Source organism: Caenorhabditis remanei, chromosome III, assembly GCF_010183535.1.
Source record: "Caenorhabditis remanei strain PX506 chromosome III, whole genome shotgun sequence".
NCBI classification, from domain to species: domain Eukaryota; kingdom Metazoa; phylum Nematoda; class Chromadorea; order Rhabditida; family Rhabditidae; genus Caenorhabditis; species Caenorhabditis remanei.
In genome coordinates, this window is record NC_071330.1 from 12,349,216 (window position 1) to 12,365,958 (window position 16,743).

The window sequence follows — 16,743 nt, forward strand, 5'->3', positions numbered from 1 at the left end:
TCTTTTTCCCAGTACTGTAGCTTATGGGTTCGATTTTCTTATTCAATTCAATTTAATCTGATTTTCAACGCCTCTTGGAGTAGTTCAAAAGGAAGCAGATCTGCACAAATCCTCATTTGAGAATGTTGGACGATGAAAAGTATCCGGAAAATATAATAATTGAACTGTAGGTGTTCCATTTTCTACAAAAATTATGTCATTCAATTAGATAAGAAAAAAGTCTGTTTTATTAAATTATCTCTGAAAATTACAATTTCCAACAGTTATTAATATTATTATTAACCATTGACTCCTTGGTTGGTTTGAACCATTCGCAGCAGTGTGGACATGTCCTCTTCGTCTTGAACCATTGTTGAGCACAATCCAAATGGTAGACCTTATTACACGTGGCACACTGGATCGTCTTCTCATCTGACTCCCGGAAGACGTGACAGATGAGACAGTCCGTGTCTGGAATTCCTTGAGCATCGGAGGGGAGTTTGTCAATTTCATCGAAGTAGATTCTCAGGAACATCTCAGAGAAGCAAGGGACTCGTGGGAGAGGGAAGAGCTCAGAGTTGTCGTGGGTTTTCTGAAAATGGAAATGTCATGGAATAGTCTTAAAACAAAGACTGTTTTCCCACCTTGATTTTCTGAATATTGATCTCCAAAGTGTCCAAATAAATATTTATTGTTTTCTCCATTCGAATCAATTCATATTCTGCCACCTTCACGTTCTCCGAGCTATTAGAAATCGTTTGCACTCTGAAAATTTAATAATGGTATGTCTGTATATCTGGATGTCCAACTCACTTTTCAGCCATTTCTTTCATTTCATTCAGAATTTCTTCCCTCGGAAAATCGTCCTTCATCTTCTGGAGCTCATCGAGATTCAGGAAATCGTCGGCGGTCTCAGGGGTGGATGGTGTCTTCTTGGACTTGTAAATTTCTAGTTGGAGTTCTTGATTCTTTCGAATAAGTCTGAAAATATCAATTTCAATACATTAGTTTCCTCCGAAAACTCACTCTTTCTTCTCAGCTCTCAACTGCTTCTCCACCGTTTCCTTCTTTAAAATCTTTGCCTTCAGCCTTTCGATTTCCTCGGCTTGTTGAGCTTGAGCGGCTAGTTTTCTGAAAAAATCAATAATTTTCCAGATATTTCATCTCAAAACTAACCTATTCATTCTCTGCATTTCCTTCTCCATCTCTTTCATCTTCCTCTCCAACTCATCAGTTCTCTTCGCTTTCTTCTCGAATCTCTCCGCCTTATTCACTGCCAACTTCATCTCTTCTTGAGCTTCCCGACAGTGTTTACTTGCATTCAGAAACTTCTTCTTGTAGTCTGTCATATCGAGAATCTCAGTCTTCTTCGTTTTGACTTCTTCTTCATATTTCTTTTCCTTAGGCTCTGATTCTGAAGTCGTCATCTTCTCAGCAGATTCCCTTCGTTTTTTCATAATTTCTTGAAACAAGGGAAATGAAATTGATCCTTCTTCTGCTGCTTCTCTCATAACCTTCCAAAATGATTCCTCGGAGATTCTGGAGTCTTCTTCAACCTCCGTGACCATTGGCTTCTCCTCCACAACGCCTTCTCTCCGTCTTCTCATCGTCTCTTCAACCATTGAAATCTCTAACTTTGCTTTACTCACAGTTTCTTGAAACTCTTGATTTAATTCCTTGAATGTTCTGACTCTAGGGAGATGTTCCGAGGTTATAGGAGTATTCTGATCTTGACCATCTTCAAACTGCTCATCTCCCACTAACTCCAGATCCAATGTCCTTGTCTCCATATTGTTTCCGTTCCCATTCAGTCCTGCTAGATACTCTTGAAATGTCAGTTTCTTTTCGTTGACTTCTTGGGTAGACGTCCCTTTTGGAGTCACATCAGTTACTGGCGCTGGAACTAGGCTTTTTGAAAACCCGGTCACTTTTTCTTCTAGTTTTTCCAGATTTTCCGTTGCAAAATTTCCATTATCCTCTCCAATTTCCAGTTCATCTGATAGCTCCTGAAGTCCTGTCGATTGACTTCTGACTACCTGGAGCTCATCCGCTTCTTGGAGACTCTTGCACTCATCGAAGTCAGACTTCTCTACTAATGAAATTGCAGGATCCGATTTTTGAGATTCTGGAGTCTTCTTCTTCAAGTTCCCAATGAAAGAATGCACTCGATTGAAAATGTTTCCTAACCGTCTGGTTATCGATTTTCTCTCAGTAATCGCTTTGGTGGATTCGACCACTTCTGATGAATCTGGATTCCCAGAAGAAGTTTCAGAAGTTTCCTTCAATTCAACATGATCGTGTACCAAAGATTCTCCTGGCTCCGCGGATGGAGATTCGAATTCTGAAGACGACGACGTCATCTCCCCGATTCTCACAGCATTCGGAATCTTCCTCTTCTTTGCGAGTCTCCGCTGTTGAAGTTGGAGTTTCCGGCGTTTCGCTGCTTCACGCTTCTTGGCGTATCCTGGAAAAGAAGGACTATGTGTTAGGATACGGGATGGTTTTTAAACTTACGGGAATTGAGAGATTCCTCGTTCAGAGAGTCATCTGAGGAGTCGAAAGATGTGGATGTGGTATCCAAGACCATCTTCAGGTGTTTAAGGTTTTGAGTTGTGAGCTCTGAAAAACGGGATTAGTTTGGAAGAGTCGAAAACAAAAAATTTTGAAAAGCAATATGCCTTAAGGAAACAGAGAAGTCAGGTCGAAACCGTGGAAAATTGAGAAGTGAGAACAAAGAAAGTCAACAGGCAAAAAAAGAATAGAATCAAAATGAATAGAAGAACTACCAAGCTGGAACGTATAGATGGGATGTGTGAGTGAATGAGAAGACAGACGGCGGGGTCAATGGGATTAATAAGTGAATGAGAAGATGTTGTCATTCTCGAAAATCAATATGATACAGGTGTATTTGAAAATATTGATAGACCTAGGAGGTCACCATAGAGGATGGAAGTGTGTGAGGTGAATGAATGAGATGGGAATGACTGAATGAAAGAGGAGTGAACCACCATAACATCTCTGGTAGGAAGGGGATAGTGTGACTGCGTTCTTTGTGTTTGGGATAATAGTGGTATACTGAATAAACCAATCAAAGAAACCGAAAGAAATATAGATAAGATTAAAAAATAGATAGAGACAGTGAAAAAAGATTTCAGGTAATTCAGAAATAGACTGTGCTTGTAGTAGTGACCCAAAGACATCGATCGAGATCAAGATTGCAAATTTTAATTTGTTTACATAAATGCAAACTATGTATGTAAATTGTGACTAATTGAAAGAAAGTTGGTAAATATACAGGTGGAATTTCAGTAAGCATATTTTTCAAGCCGTAGTACTACATCGAATTCTAACTGAAAACTGCGTAGTATGAAACAAGATGCATTGAGAAAGTACCACGATCTGGAGAAACGGATAATAGGAAACTGCAGAAGATTCTATTGACGGCGATGACCACGGAGAAGATTCCAGCCATTACTGAGATTCTGCACATCGCCCGTCTACAGTAACCCAATTCATTGTCTCTCTAAATTCCTTTTTGCAAGATTCCTCTTTTGAAATCAATAATCCAATATTTCTATTCCTGATCATTCTCTTAATTCCATCTTTCTTCAGTACTTCTTTACTCTTTAAATTTATGTCATGGCCTAACTTATTTGGATCATATTTCATAGTTTTTTTGTAACTCCCGAAATGAATCGTGAATTCAGCATTCGCATTTTCAGAAAATCAGAATTCTATCGATATGAATCGGTTTTTGTTTTCACTGTCCGCCTGATATGCCAACAGATGTAGAAGATGACCCAGTGAGAACGGGTCAGACTTATTTTTGGAGGACTCACTGACTCACACTCGCACTGGTGTGGAGTTGCTGTCAATGTTTGGAGAACATACTACACTTTGACGTCCCACAGAGCAGGATGAAATGGAGGGTACCAGATGAACGAGATATGTACAGTACGCAATAAGATATACAGTCTTGGTTTTCAACTGAAATTTTCATCTGAAAGTTGAACATTTTCAACTTTGGGAGTATGGCATGGTATCACTGATTGTGATTTCCTCTTCAAATGAACTAATTTCAGTGCAAAAGATAGTGATTTTTGAGCTGTCCCCTTAAAATGACCATAGATCTATAGGGAGTGCAAAAAGTTGTCAACTACAAAAAAGGAGTTCTACCTTTGAACTGTCCACAAACAATTTACTTATTATGATATGCAGTGATACCATGACACCCTCTCAAAGTCGGTCATTTATAACTGAAAAGTTCAAAGTTGTCAGAATTATGGCCCTCACTGTAAGTCGCAAAGTTTGTTCAATGTATTTTTTAACCCAAATATTCGATCTATGTTTCAAAGTAGCCAAACTTTTTCTCGCAACATTTCTTTTCCCGTTGACTCTTATTATAACGTTTTTCTAGCAAATACGCTTTCAGAAGACGCGATCTCTCCTTCTCTGACCTTACTTATCGATTGTTCTTTCCTCAGACGCTTTTCCATCTTCACATCTGCGTTATCGCGTCATCTAGTCTTCCCAAACTCCGCCCACTTCCGCGTCTTCCTCACGATGAGTTCTCCCAGTCAACACCCATCTCATTATTCTCATTTCCCTCCTATCGTTTGGTGACTTTCCTCTTCCTCTCTCATCCCCCTGTTACTACTCACACCTTTCTTCCTGTTTCAGAATTCTTTCCTTTAAAATGGTCGACATGCCAATCAACCCAACCCAGGAATCTGAATCAACCGAAGACCGTAAGTCCCTTATTCTTATCTAAGCATACAGTAATCTCATTTTTTCAGGTTTCGAAAAGAAACGCGAAGCTGCGGAACACCGGAGACTCATGCTGCAACATCTGAAAATGATTAAGAAAGGAAAAGGCTCAGTTAGGATTGGAAAGCCGGATGATAAAGTATTCCGGCAATTTTTTGAAGAAGTTAAATCGATAAGCTCTGATCGAACCAAATCCGATAGAGTGTTCGAATCCATGTCTCGAGCCACCGATCGATTCTATGAGGAAACCGGAATACAAAAGGATAATGCAACTGCAGTTTTGAGATTTTTTGGATTGAATGTTGTCGATGCGGAAGTACGCGAAAAATCAATCAACAATCCAACGGTTCGGAAGATGGCGACAGCTACAAGACGACATGTTCATAATTGTGCTGAGAAGGAGCAAGTGACGTCTTTGTCCGAGTTGAGGAACGTTCTTGACAAGATGGTTCCTGGTAGTCTCAACAAAGAGTTCTCCAAAAAGGAACAGGAAATATTGGAGAATATCATCAAGGATGGAGGACTATTCGTGAAGAAAGGGCGAGGTGATCTGGAAGGAAAAGTTGTTGGATTCACTGATGAAGACATATTAAATATGCCGTTGAAGGATTTACCTGTATCTGAATGTCTCAGTCTGGCTCAGGAAAAGGTTGAAAAGTGGATGGAGAAACTGAGGACTGCTCCAAAAAGAACGGAGATTACAACACGAAAACCCGAAACCCCTGAGAAGCCGATAGCCGTTTACGAAGAAGAGCCGGAAGCTCCAGGATTCGAAGAAGTGACTGTTCCAGCTCAAACCAAGAAAGAGCATACAGCTAAAAAGACCGAGGAATCATTCCGGAAGGCTATGAAAGATGCATCTGATAAAGGATCAATTCTGATGCCAGTGCTCCAAGAAATTGTGAGAAAACGAAGGGAATCAGCTGAGAAGACGAAGACTTCAGAATCAGAGCCAAAGGAAGAAGAAGTCAAAACGAAGAAGAAGAAGACGGAGAATCTGGAAAAAGACACGACAGACTACAAGAAGAAGTTTCTGAATGCAAGTAAACACTGTCGGGAAGCTCAGGAAGAGATGAAGTTGGCAGTGAATAAGGCGGAGAGATTCGAGAAGAAAGCGAAGAGAACTGATGAGTTGGAGAGGAAGATGAAAGAGATGGAGAAGGAAATGCAGAGAATGAATAGGTTAGTTTTGAGATGAAAGATCTGGAAAATTAGTTACGTTTTTTCAGAAAACTCGTCGCTCAAGCTCAACAAGCCGAGGAAATCGAGAGGCTGAAGGCAAAGATTTCAAAGAAGGAAACGGTGGAGAAGCAGTTGAGAGCTGAGAAGAAAGATCTCATCCATAAGAATCAATCACTCCAATTAGAACTCTACAAATTGAAAGCGAGTTCTCCAAACTCATCTGCCCCTTTGGCCAGGGTAGTACTCCATAATCTCGATGAGCTCCAGAATATGAAGGACGATTTTCCGAGGGATGAACTTCTGAATGAAATGAGAGAAATGGCTGAAAAGTGAGTAAGACATCCAGATATACAGACATACAATTATTAAATTTTCAGAGTGCAAACGATTTCTAATAGCTCGGAGAACGTGAAGGTGGCAGAATATGAATTGATTCGAATGGAGAAAACAATAAATATTTATTTGGACACTTTGGAAATCAATATTCAGAAAATTAAGGTGAGAAAACAGTCTTTGTTTTAAGACTATTCCATGACATTTCCATTTTCAGAAAACCCACGACAACTCTGAGCTCTTCCCTCTCCCACGAGTCCCTTGCTTCTCTGAGAAGTTCCTGAGAATCTACTTCGATGAAATTGACAAACTCCCCTCCGATGCTCAAGGAATTCCAGACACGGACTGTCTCATCTGCCACGTCTTCCGGGAGTCAGATGAGAAGACGATCCAGTGTGCCACGTGTAATAAGGTCTACCATTTGGATTGTGCTCAACAATGGTTCAAGACGAAGAGGACGTGTCCACACTGCTGCGAATGGTTCAAACAAACCAAGGAGTCAATGGTTAATAATAATATTAATAACTGTTGGAAATTGTAATTTTCAGAGATAATTTAATATAATAAATCAGATTTTTTCAAACTTTTTTTGTCAGGACAAGGAGAAATTTTTTCAAGAAGAATCTGATGCATAGTTTTTATTTATAAAAATTTGAACCGGCATAAAAATACTCAAAACAGTTCTGGACCCGTGAAGATTGGTTTAAAAAAAATCAATTATTATGTATTCCGGATACTCCTCGTCGTCTAACATTCTCAAATGACAATTCGGGCAGATCTGCTTCCTTTCCAAGAGGCACATATTAGAGTCCATGAATGAAAAAAAAAATCATCATTTTTTGGTCACTGAGCCTTCATTGTAGATTCTTCTTTGATTGCACTCATCCAAATAACTCTCAAAGAGTGATTCGGTTCCATAGATTTCTCCTTCCAAATCATCTACCAATTCTATTTTTCCTATTGTCATTCCATGGTTTTCCATGTTCTTCACTAGCATTTTCACATAAGTTATATCGGTCTGAACTCCATTTTCTTGGACATTTGTTGCTTTGGATTTTTTCAGTTTCCGATATGGTTTGTCCACAAATTTGTTCAAGTTCACACCAGGGGCATCTAGTATTTCGGAACTGGACTGAATATTCTTCGGCTCTTCTTGATGCTTGAAAACTTTTGGGATCTTGGCAGCTTGCGCAGTTTTCCCATGCTTCGCTGCTTTCCTCTCCTTCAAAAGTTGCTGTCGGGTAGCTGTTCCAGCTGTCATTTTTTCAGAAGTCGATTGAGAACTATCTCCTCTGACCAACTTCATGTCCTTGAATCCAATAAAATGACCAGTTTCCCCTAGCTCGTCAGTAAGCCCGTCGACGCCAAGGCCTCCCCAAAAGTTCTTCATTTCGTCATTTGTTCCAAAACTTTTGATTTTCACATAGCCATCTGGAGATAACGAGACAGCTATGGGTGCCTGACCGTCTTTCAAACTAATCCGTGACTTCTCGGGGAACGACTTGTAAGGTTCAAATGAGACAGGTTTTAGAAGATTGGATTTTCCGGAACATTCAGAAGCAGGCGGTTTCATTGACATGGCAGATGTTGTTGTTGTTACAGAAGTTTCCTCTTTTGTCTTCTCGGAGTCGATATCTGTAATTATTTTATGGAGTAACTACAGTAACCCAAGTTAGATGAAAGCATACCTTTAATATCACTCTTTACTTCTAGTTCCAGTAGTTTTGTTGAAAGTTCCTTAGTCTCTGCATGGTTATATAAGAACGCGCTATTCTGAAAATATGTAAAATGAATGAGTTTGGACAAACAGACACACAAACTTACCATAATTTGGTACAATAAGCACCACGACTCCTTGGGAGACTTCCACATCATCGCATCTCTCAGAATATACTTGATCTCAATGTCCTTGCAACAAAAGAACGTATGGATGAATCCAATCGAGAAGTATTGTCTTGCAATGTGGCAAAGTGATTTCTTTGTTCTATCCTCAGAGGTATTGAGGGAATATGGCAAGTTGAAACATCCACAAATAATATTGTAGTGTTTGACATCCACTTTTTCCATAGGGCCAATATTTTTCAATTTGAAATCTGCGACTCCAACGGAAGGTCGTTGTTTCAGCACCGGAGGGCAGTGTTTTAACAAACTAGTGATTTCTGATAAAAGGAGTTGCATGGGAATGAGCAGATTCTGAAAACAAAGCGATTTTATAATTAACTTATTCAGGTACTCACCCTCCCCATCTCTGAGTATTGTCTCATGACACTTCTGACCAACTTTTTGTATTCACCATCCGTTGTGTCCAGATACCAGTTGATTCCCGATATCAAAATGTGGAAAAGATAGAGAACTGCCTGTCCCAAGAACATCACTTGCTGGCCATCATGGCTAAGGAAGCTGATTGGAGTGGTTCCGTCTTTATGGAGAGCGAGAGCCGTCATTTCCGAAGAGACATCATTGACCATCTAAAATAAAATTATTTTACTAGGTAACCAATAGTTAGATTAGACCTACCGTAATCAACGATTTGTTGATATCGAATTCCTCCAGTACCCGTTCAAACTCTTCAATGTCTATAGTCTGATGCAGAAGACTCTTCTTATGCTCCACTGGCTTCCACATCTCTTTGTATACTTTGAGGCGCACTGAAAAATAAAAATACATTTGTGCCAATCTCGTTAAGCTCAAAAATTCCTCCACTCACGATCTATATCATAAATCGGGCATTTCTGTTGTTTCAATACCAAAGGAATGATTTCAAGGACATCTTTGGACTGCACCCGTTTTACTTCTTTTCCATCAAGAACTGTTTTCAATGTTCGAATGTAAATGTGTTTGTCCGGTTTATGGATCTGAAAAACTCTGTGTTTAGAAAGTAACACATAGTTCAAACTCACCATAAATTGGGTCAAACTGTCCAATCGAGCGTCTTCCCATTGTCCATTACGCATCGATGAAATATCTTCTCCATCAAGTATGAACAACTTCATATTTCTTTTCTCCCAGTTCTTTCTCGGTGTCATACTGAGATTCGGTTCAATTGCGATGCAATCTTTTGTCACACCGATGTAGACTCCGTTCTGAAATTGCATTTCATTTCTCTCATATTATAATTATACTCACGGGTCTCGTGCCAACAGTTTCCATCGACATTTGGGTCTCCCGTAACTTGGATTTTGTGTACTTTGGGTGAGAGGGGGATGGCGGTGCAGAATTCTGAAAGTTGAGTCACATGCATTACTGGTTTGTTTGTCATTAAAAAACGGAATGAAGCGAATTATTAATCGAAATTTCGAGAAAAATTGTAACTGATCGAAATCTGGACAAATCGGACATCTGGACAGACTGATTTTCAGCAGATAGACAGAAAACTGTGGTTTAGGACATCTGGATGCAAAGATCTACAGACAGACAGATGAACGGGACATCTGGACGCAGGGACACACATACCGGCAACAACTGACGATTTTCTGTTGATTTTGCTCAAAATTTGTCAAATTTCATTAAAATTTTGCAAAAATCTGACTCGGAATAACTCGAAAATTTGAAAAAAAAAGTCTACCGTAGGCGGATTAAGTTAATAAGTATAGCGTATCTGACGAAATACATTCCCGTCGTCCCTGTCGCATCCATACTTGCAAAATATCAGCCGGGCCGGGCCGGGCCGGTAGAAAAAGTTGCCGGCCCGGAGTCAAAAAATGAGCACAATTTTTTCTCAAAATTTTTCGAAATTTTTTGAAATTTTCATCAAAAATAGTCAAAAATCCTATGTACACTTGAGTTTTATCGATATGTAAAAACATAGTCGAAAATTCGACTTTTTTGCGAAAAAATCAAAAAAATTTTCAAATTTTTGTACTGTGACCCGGGCCGGGCCAGGCCGGTGAAAATTCTCAAATCGGCCCGGCCCGGCCCGTTGCAAGTATGGTCGCATCTACCGTAAATACTGTATTATAACGGCATGACGTTATATTTTTCAACTGCCTTCGAGAGAAACTTTGTGGTTTCAGAAACTCATTAAAATTGAACGAAAAAACTTTTATGGACGTTCTATTTGCTGATCTAGAAGTTACCAAACACGTTGCTTCTAATTAGAACCGAGAAAAACCCCCTAATAAACATTTTTATGGATTCTGAGAAGAGATGGGGTCTCGTTATAATACAGGTGCCGTTCTATTACAGGTGCCGTTATAATACAGTATTTACGGTATATGGCTACCCAGTTAAGTGAACTTGGTGACTTTGAACTTGCTCTAGCCTAGGGGACCGCAAGTTGAGTCAAAACTGACTAGTGATGCTCTCATCTGTTGCCTAAAAGAAGTAAAACACCTACCAAAACGTTGAAGAACTCGGCTCTATGTCTCTTCTTCATTTTATAGGTCATTGCATCCATCATCATACTCTTCATTTCCACCATATCCTCTCCATCCAAAAAGTAGTCCAACCATCCTAACATAATATTTATTCTTGCAAAGCTCACTTCCATTATATCGTCATCCAACGGCTTTGGATTGAAACCAAAATCTCGTAATCCGAATCGAGCAATCTCCCGGTAAAAGCAACTAGTGCTGATTACATCACCATACTTTTTTTCTTTAAATTCACCATCCGCAGCTGGATCTTTCAAGATATTGAATCGATTTTTGAGAAGGCCCAATTTCAGCATAATCTTGCGCACGTGATCAAGACGGACTAAGCTGCCCTGAATAGAAAAACATTATTTTCTTTCTTCAGGTGTTCCAAAAACTTACAGGGTTCATATTCACAAATGTAGAGATGTGTGTCAGAATGTCTTCCTTCAGAGATTTCACATTTTTCTTATTGTCACTGGAGGTGAGTAACAACTTCCAGTTGATGTTACTCACCAGAGACTGGAAAATGTGGAGGGCCGCGTGGCAAGAGAACACGACTTCATCCATCGAGAAGCTAGCGAAATATATCACATTTGTTCCCACACTCTTGTGATCCTTGGCGTACGCCGTGAAGAAGGTGTCATTCACAAGCTGAAAATTAAAAAATAAAGAACGGAAAAGGTGAGCATTTTTTTTTTTAAATTTTGATCCAAACACTTTGAAACTTTAATAGTTGAAATCAGCTCGTCGGGAGCTTTCAGAAAAGTATAATCACGCCATGATTCGGTGCGAGTTGGGTCTCACCACGAAAACTACCGTAACCCTCTTTTAATACCGCAGTTTCGTGGTGCGTAAATCAAGATCGTTTTCTCAATGCGTATCCCCTTCACTTACTGTCAACAACTCCTTATTCACATCGAACTCCTCCAAGACATCCTCCAACTCCTCCATATCAATAGTTCTCCCACATTCGCCTTCCTTCTCACCGACTTTCCATTTTCGACGATATTCCTTAAGTCTTTCTGAAATTCAAGGCTTTTTTAAACTATTATCTATTTAACATTGGGCTTACTGTCATTCCCAGAAATCGGAGTTTTCTGCTGCTTCAGAACCAACGGAATAATCTCCAACACCTCATCAGTCACCACTCGTTTCTTCTCTACTCGATCCTGGACAAGCGGAAAATAACGAATGTAGATTCGTTTTTCGGGACGAATCTTCTGAAATCAATCGATATTTCTAAATAGTGATTGCTTGATATCTCACCATAAAAGCAGTCAAACTTCCCACCGCCGTTTTTCTCAGTCGTTTATTCGTTACCGTCCCCAACCATTCCAAATCATTTCCATCGAGCATAAACAACGAGCGAGTAGATATACTACGATCATAATGATTATTGGGAATCATTCCACCTCTTTCTGGAGTTCCAATCATATAAACACTCTGAAATATTTGGACATGTGGACAATATTTGGACATGTAGACATACAGACAGACAACGTACGTCTCCTTCTTCTGACCTCCAATCAATGTAGATTTTCGACATCTTTGAGCTCTGGTACTTCTTCGTTGGAGCAGTTGAAATCATACTTTACTTGAAAATCTGGTATAAAGTCAGTAACAAAAAAGAGATTCAAGAAAGTAGGCAAACGAAATAGAGACGCAGAATAGAATGTGAGAAAAATTGTTGAAAATGATGACGAAAGAAACTGTCGTGGAAGAAAGAAACAGACGACCTCAGAGCGATAAAAAATGAATGCAAGAAAAAGAGAGAAGGCAAGAAAATGGAGCAAGGGAAGGAATCTGAGATGTGCTTTATGGAAATTTTTATGTAAAGAGTTTTGCAGACAGATATTTCGAAACGCTTTTCCGAATTATTGATGCTGGATTCCGGTATCAGGGAATTCTGAAAACATGATCGATGAATCTTCACGTTTGGATATTTTGCAGTTCTTAATTTTGGTTTAAGAAACAAGTCGGTTATTCCTGTTTGACTTCCAAAAGTCTAATCTACCCGGCAAATGAAATTTGAGAAAAACACCAGGAAACTGAACAATAGTCAAAAAAAGATTTTAGTTCGGATCACTGATCATTAATAATCCTTACTATTAGTTCAGGTTACATCAGGGCTTAAAATTCAACGCCAGCTATTTACGACAAACAAAAAAACTGACGAAATAGTCAAACATCTTTGAGATTGAAAAAATACGAAAAATTTTGATTATTCGAGAGACGTTTGAATTTCGAGAAAACCGATGATTCATCCACTTGTTTATGTTATTTCTGATCAGGACTCAGGACCAAAAACCGTCACGCGACCGCAACGCACTGGATGAATTATAGAGAAATGACAGGAATTCTACGTTTTAGGACAGAAATATCAGCGATAGAAGAGATTGACACTTGTTTCGTACGTACTTACTGAAGAGGTATGTATCTGAGGCTCCATAAAGCTTTTCATCCAAATCAGACATTATTCGAGAAACTGAGAAAATTGTGATGACGAAAACTGCATGGTTGGGGGGGGGGGGGGGGTGTGAGAAAAGAAGAAACTGTTTTCGATAGAATAATCGGACGACCTCCCAGCGATAAAAATGAATTCATGAAAAACGAGAAGTGTATTGACAAGAAAATATAGTGAGATAGACATTCTGTCATGCGTTTTATAGAAATTTTATGTATAATACTTCGGAGTTGCGGAGGAATGGAGAAGTGTCTTTTAGAAAGGAAGAAAGCGAATTTTATTTTTCGGATGCTTCGCAGGAAATTCATTAAACCGGGATTCGAGATCTAAATTTTTCTTTCATAATCTGGGTTTCTGGAGCTCCCAATTCTGGGATTCCGTACAAAACCGAAGATCAGCATAGAACGGTATTGAGCCTAGAGCCTTGAACATGTTGTGATCTACATTTTGTTATGAGGGGAGTTACGAAACATTTCTACTGATCGAGATACATTCGAATTTTGAGAAAACCGATTATTCATTCACTTGTTTATGTTATTTCTGATCAGAACCAAAAACCGTCATGCGACCGCAACGCACTGGATGAATTATAGAGAAATTACAGAAATTCCAGGCTTGAGGACAAAAAAAATCAGCGATTACTGGTGACGTATGTACCCGAGACTCCATTTTTTTCAAGAAACTGACAAAACAGCAATACGCCTGTAGGGCTGAAAACCCCCATATGACTACGAAAAATTGCATGATTCGGGTGGTGTGCTATGGAGATCTGTATTCCGATGTCGATTCTGTCCCAAATTAAATCTATCAAGACACAAAAATATAAATTTATTAAATGTATTAAACAAAAAAAAAACAAGATCAAAATTTATAACAATCCATCCAATGCTCAGAATGCGGAAACCAATCTGTTGATTTTTCTGAGACGGGCCATTTCCATCTCCATCAAGAGTTGAAGGTGCGAGATTCCACTGGCAATGTCCTCCTCTTCACTTGATTCCTCCGAATCCTCGCTGACTTCTTCCGATCCCTCATCTTCTGATTCCAATTGATCATCCGAGGCGTCCTCCTCTTCTTCGTCTTCCGAATACTGACTGTATTCTTCGTCCGAGGATTCCTCTTCCGATTCAGATGAACCGTTCGAGCTATCCTCTTCCGCATATTCAGTTTCTGCTTCCAAATCCTCATTCTCGAATCCAATTATCTTGGTGTTCTCCATCATTTTAACCATTTCCAACTCCTTCTGCTCTCTTCTCTGAACCAAAAAAGTTCTCACCACGTTTGGTGGAATGTCGACGTATTCTCCTCTGATCATACAGTATCCCTCCTTCTTCAATCTTCCATCATTCCCTCTCATCACAATTGATTTCGTATTCTCCAGAGAAGCCACAAAAAGAATATTCGACGACGTATTCTTCTCTGGATTGAACTCTGCTTCCGGGCAATAGATTTGCTGGAATTGGAACTTGGATGCATCATAGATATACTTCTCCATTTGTTCCGTTTCCGTATTCCATACATGAATGACATGTGTGTTGAGAGAAGTCGAGAACTCGGAATATCTCGGGAACAGATGACTTTCAGAGACGAAACGAGGGCAGAGAAAGCATTGGAAGCCTCCTCTCATTTCTCTGGTTGTCTCATCATAGGCAAATGTCAGATAATCATCTCTGTGAAGGTAGAAGATGACTTCCTTCTGGGAATGAGGACAGTATCTGATCTTGTACTGTGGGAGGGTACGAGTGTACGGGTCCTTCTCAGTTTCCTCTCCGACGTCTTCTGATTCCTCCAACTTCTTCACTGGTCTAGATGGAATCTGAATCCATTGTCCTCTCACCCACACCATCTTCTTCACTGATCCATCTTTTCCCTTCTCAATTGACATTCTTCCCTTCCAGTCATCGATGATCATCACAATGCTTGACGGGGATCTATTTCCAACATGATACTTGAGATCAAAATCTTCCACTTGCTCGAACTGTCCAGATTCCAGAGAATAGATGTATTGTTCCATCTTGGAAGTCGCCCGATTGAAAGCAATCATCACTTCCTTCTGGAGTCTATCACTAAAGAGTCCATATTCAGGATACAAATCCTCCTCGTTGACTACAGTAACCGGTGGTTGAACCATCTTCTGAGTCTTCGAGTCGAATCGGAAGTCCTTAGAATATCCATCCCGTTGAACGACTTTGAAGATTGTCGCATTCAAGGCGGGGCACTGGTGAACATAAGTCTTCGTAGACGGTCCAGATTGGTAGATTGGGGCACCGCAACCCGCTAATTGTCCTAGTTGGTTGGCGTGAGCAGCATACGGGTAATACATCGTGTTGCTTTCTGAAATGAAGGACATGTTATATTAGTGAAATGGGTAAGGGATCAGGAAAGGAAGGAATACGAGAAGTTTAAATGCAAATAGGAGGGAGGAGAAAAGATGAGTCACCATCCACGATGAGTCTTCTCGGGGGGAATGACTGGTTACTCGTCTCATCCCTTACGTTGAGCAAGACGCTCGCAATCTTTCGCTGCGTACCATCTGTCGCGTTCACAGTAGAGCGCGCTTGCTGTACGCTGGAGCTGTGGGATGGTTGGGAAGGGGTAGTAAAACGAAGGGAAGTAAGATGAATGGGGAGAGAGAAGAGTAGACACCGTTCACGATGAGTTTTCTGTGTATGACTGATTGAATAGTTTCCCCATCTCTTACGTTGAGCAATACGCAGTCTCTCTTTTGCTGCGTACCATCTGTCGCGTTCTCAACATAGCGCGGTTCCATTGACCAATGTGTTCTGGGAAGAAATCGCTCAATAAAGGCAAAACTAATGATTGAAGTGAGACAACACATAGAATAATTTGGATAAATACCAAAAAGTCGGAGTTCTCAACAACTCTGATATCACCGTAATCTCAAAATCCTCCAAATCAAATCAAAATCACTTGTGGAGACATAACTCGTTTCCTGTCCGAACTCATGTAAAATAAGTGGGATAGGGAAGACAGAGAAGGGGTACGGGAGGGTTATCGAAGAATATACAAAGGTAAGGGAAGAATGGAAGAGAAGGGATGGGTCACCATCCACGATGCAAATTTTAGGGATGACTGATTGAATAGTCTGCGCCAGGGTTGGGAAATCCCGGACCGACCCGGCCCGGTCCGGCCCGGGCTGACAAAAAATTCTTCCGACCCGGCCCGGTCGGCCCGCATTCAAAAAATGTGCACCATTTTTTCACAATTTTTTTCAAAAAATTTCAAATTTCTACAGGAGCCGGGCCGAGGAAAATTTTTCAGTCGGCCCGGCCCGGAATTTCCCAACCCTGGTCTGCGCATCCCTTATGTGGACCAACGCTCAGATGCTCCCGTCCTTTGGTCGCGTTTTCAGTAGAGCGCGGTTGTTGTACGCTGGAGCGGTGGGAAGAACAAGAGAGAAAATCAATCAAAGAGAAGGAATGGAGGGGAGAGAGATGACGAGTCACCGTTCACGGTGAACGGTGAGTCTTCTCGGTATGACTGACTGAATATTCTTCTATTCCCTTATGTTGGGCGCTTTCGCTGCGTACCATCTGTCACGTTTGCATCTGTCACGTTCTCAGTAGAGCGATGTTGCATTGACGCTAGAGCTGTGGGAAGAACGCTCGATATTTCGAAATTCAGAGAACAGCGTAAATCGAT

The 16,743-nt window shown here is 40.3% G+C and overlaps 4 protein-coding genes across 4 annotated transcripts; 1 reads left to right on the forward strand and 3 right to left on the reverse strand.

The window, feature by feature from the left end:
• Positions 1–247: 247 nt before the first annotated feature.
• GCK72_010996 (uncharacterized protein) lies at positions 248–3,451 on the reverse strand (the record flags this gene model as incomplete). Its single annotated transcript, XM_053728145.1, has 7 exons — positions 248–571; positions 624–744; positions 793–960; positions 1,006–1,110; positions 1,156–2,443; positions 2,494–2,598; positions 3,373–3,451. 7 exons carry the CDS (start codon positions 3,449–3,451, stop codon positions 248–250), a joined length of 2,190 nt encoding a protein of 729 aa, XP_053587722.1.
• Positions 3,452–4,675: 1,224 nt separating this feature from the next.
• Positions 4,676–6,802, forward strand: GCK72_010997 (uncharacterized protein; the record flags this gene model as incomplete). The annotated part of the gene is made up of 5 exons (XM_003111445.2): positions 4,676–4,727; positions 4,776–5,928; positions 5,976–6,257; positions 6,306–6,426; positions 6,479–6,802. The coding sequence occupies 5 exons, from the start codon at positions 4,676–4,678 to the stop codon at positions 6,800–6,802; spliced, it is 1,932 nt and encodes a 643-aa protein (XP_003111493.2).
• Positions 6,803–7,093: 291 nt separating this feature from the next.
• On the reverse strand, positions 7,094–12,204 carry GCK72_010998 (uncharacterized protein; the record flags this gene model as incomplete). The annotated part of the gene is made up of 14 exons (XM_053728146.1): positions 7,094–7,896; positions 7,950–8,034; positions 8,086–8,454; positions 8,499–8,729; positions 8,779–8,909; positions 8,969–9,116; positions 9,162–9,344; positions 9,388–9,480; positions 10,598–10,966; positions 11,016–11,267; positions 11,511–11,638; positions 11,689–11,836; positions 11,883–12,059; positions 12,106–12,204. 14 exons carry the CDS (start codon positions 12,202–12,204, stop codon positions 7,094–7,096), a joined length of 3,216 nt encoding a protein of 1,071 aa, XP_053587723.1.
• A 1,765-nt stretch (positions 12,205–13,969) lies between these two features.
• On the reverse strand, positions 13,970–15,403 carry GCK72_010999 (uncharacterized protein; the record flags this gene model as incomplete). Its single annotated transcript, XM_003111814.2, has 1 exon — positions 13,970–15,403. The coding sequence occupies one exon, from the start codon at positions 15,401–15,403 to the stop codon at positions 13,970–13,972; it is 1,434 nt and encodes a 477-aa protein (XP_003111862.2).
• Between the last annotated feature and the right edge of the window lie 1,340 nt (positions 15,404–16,743).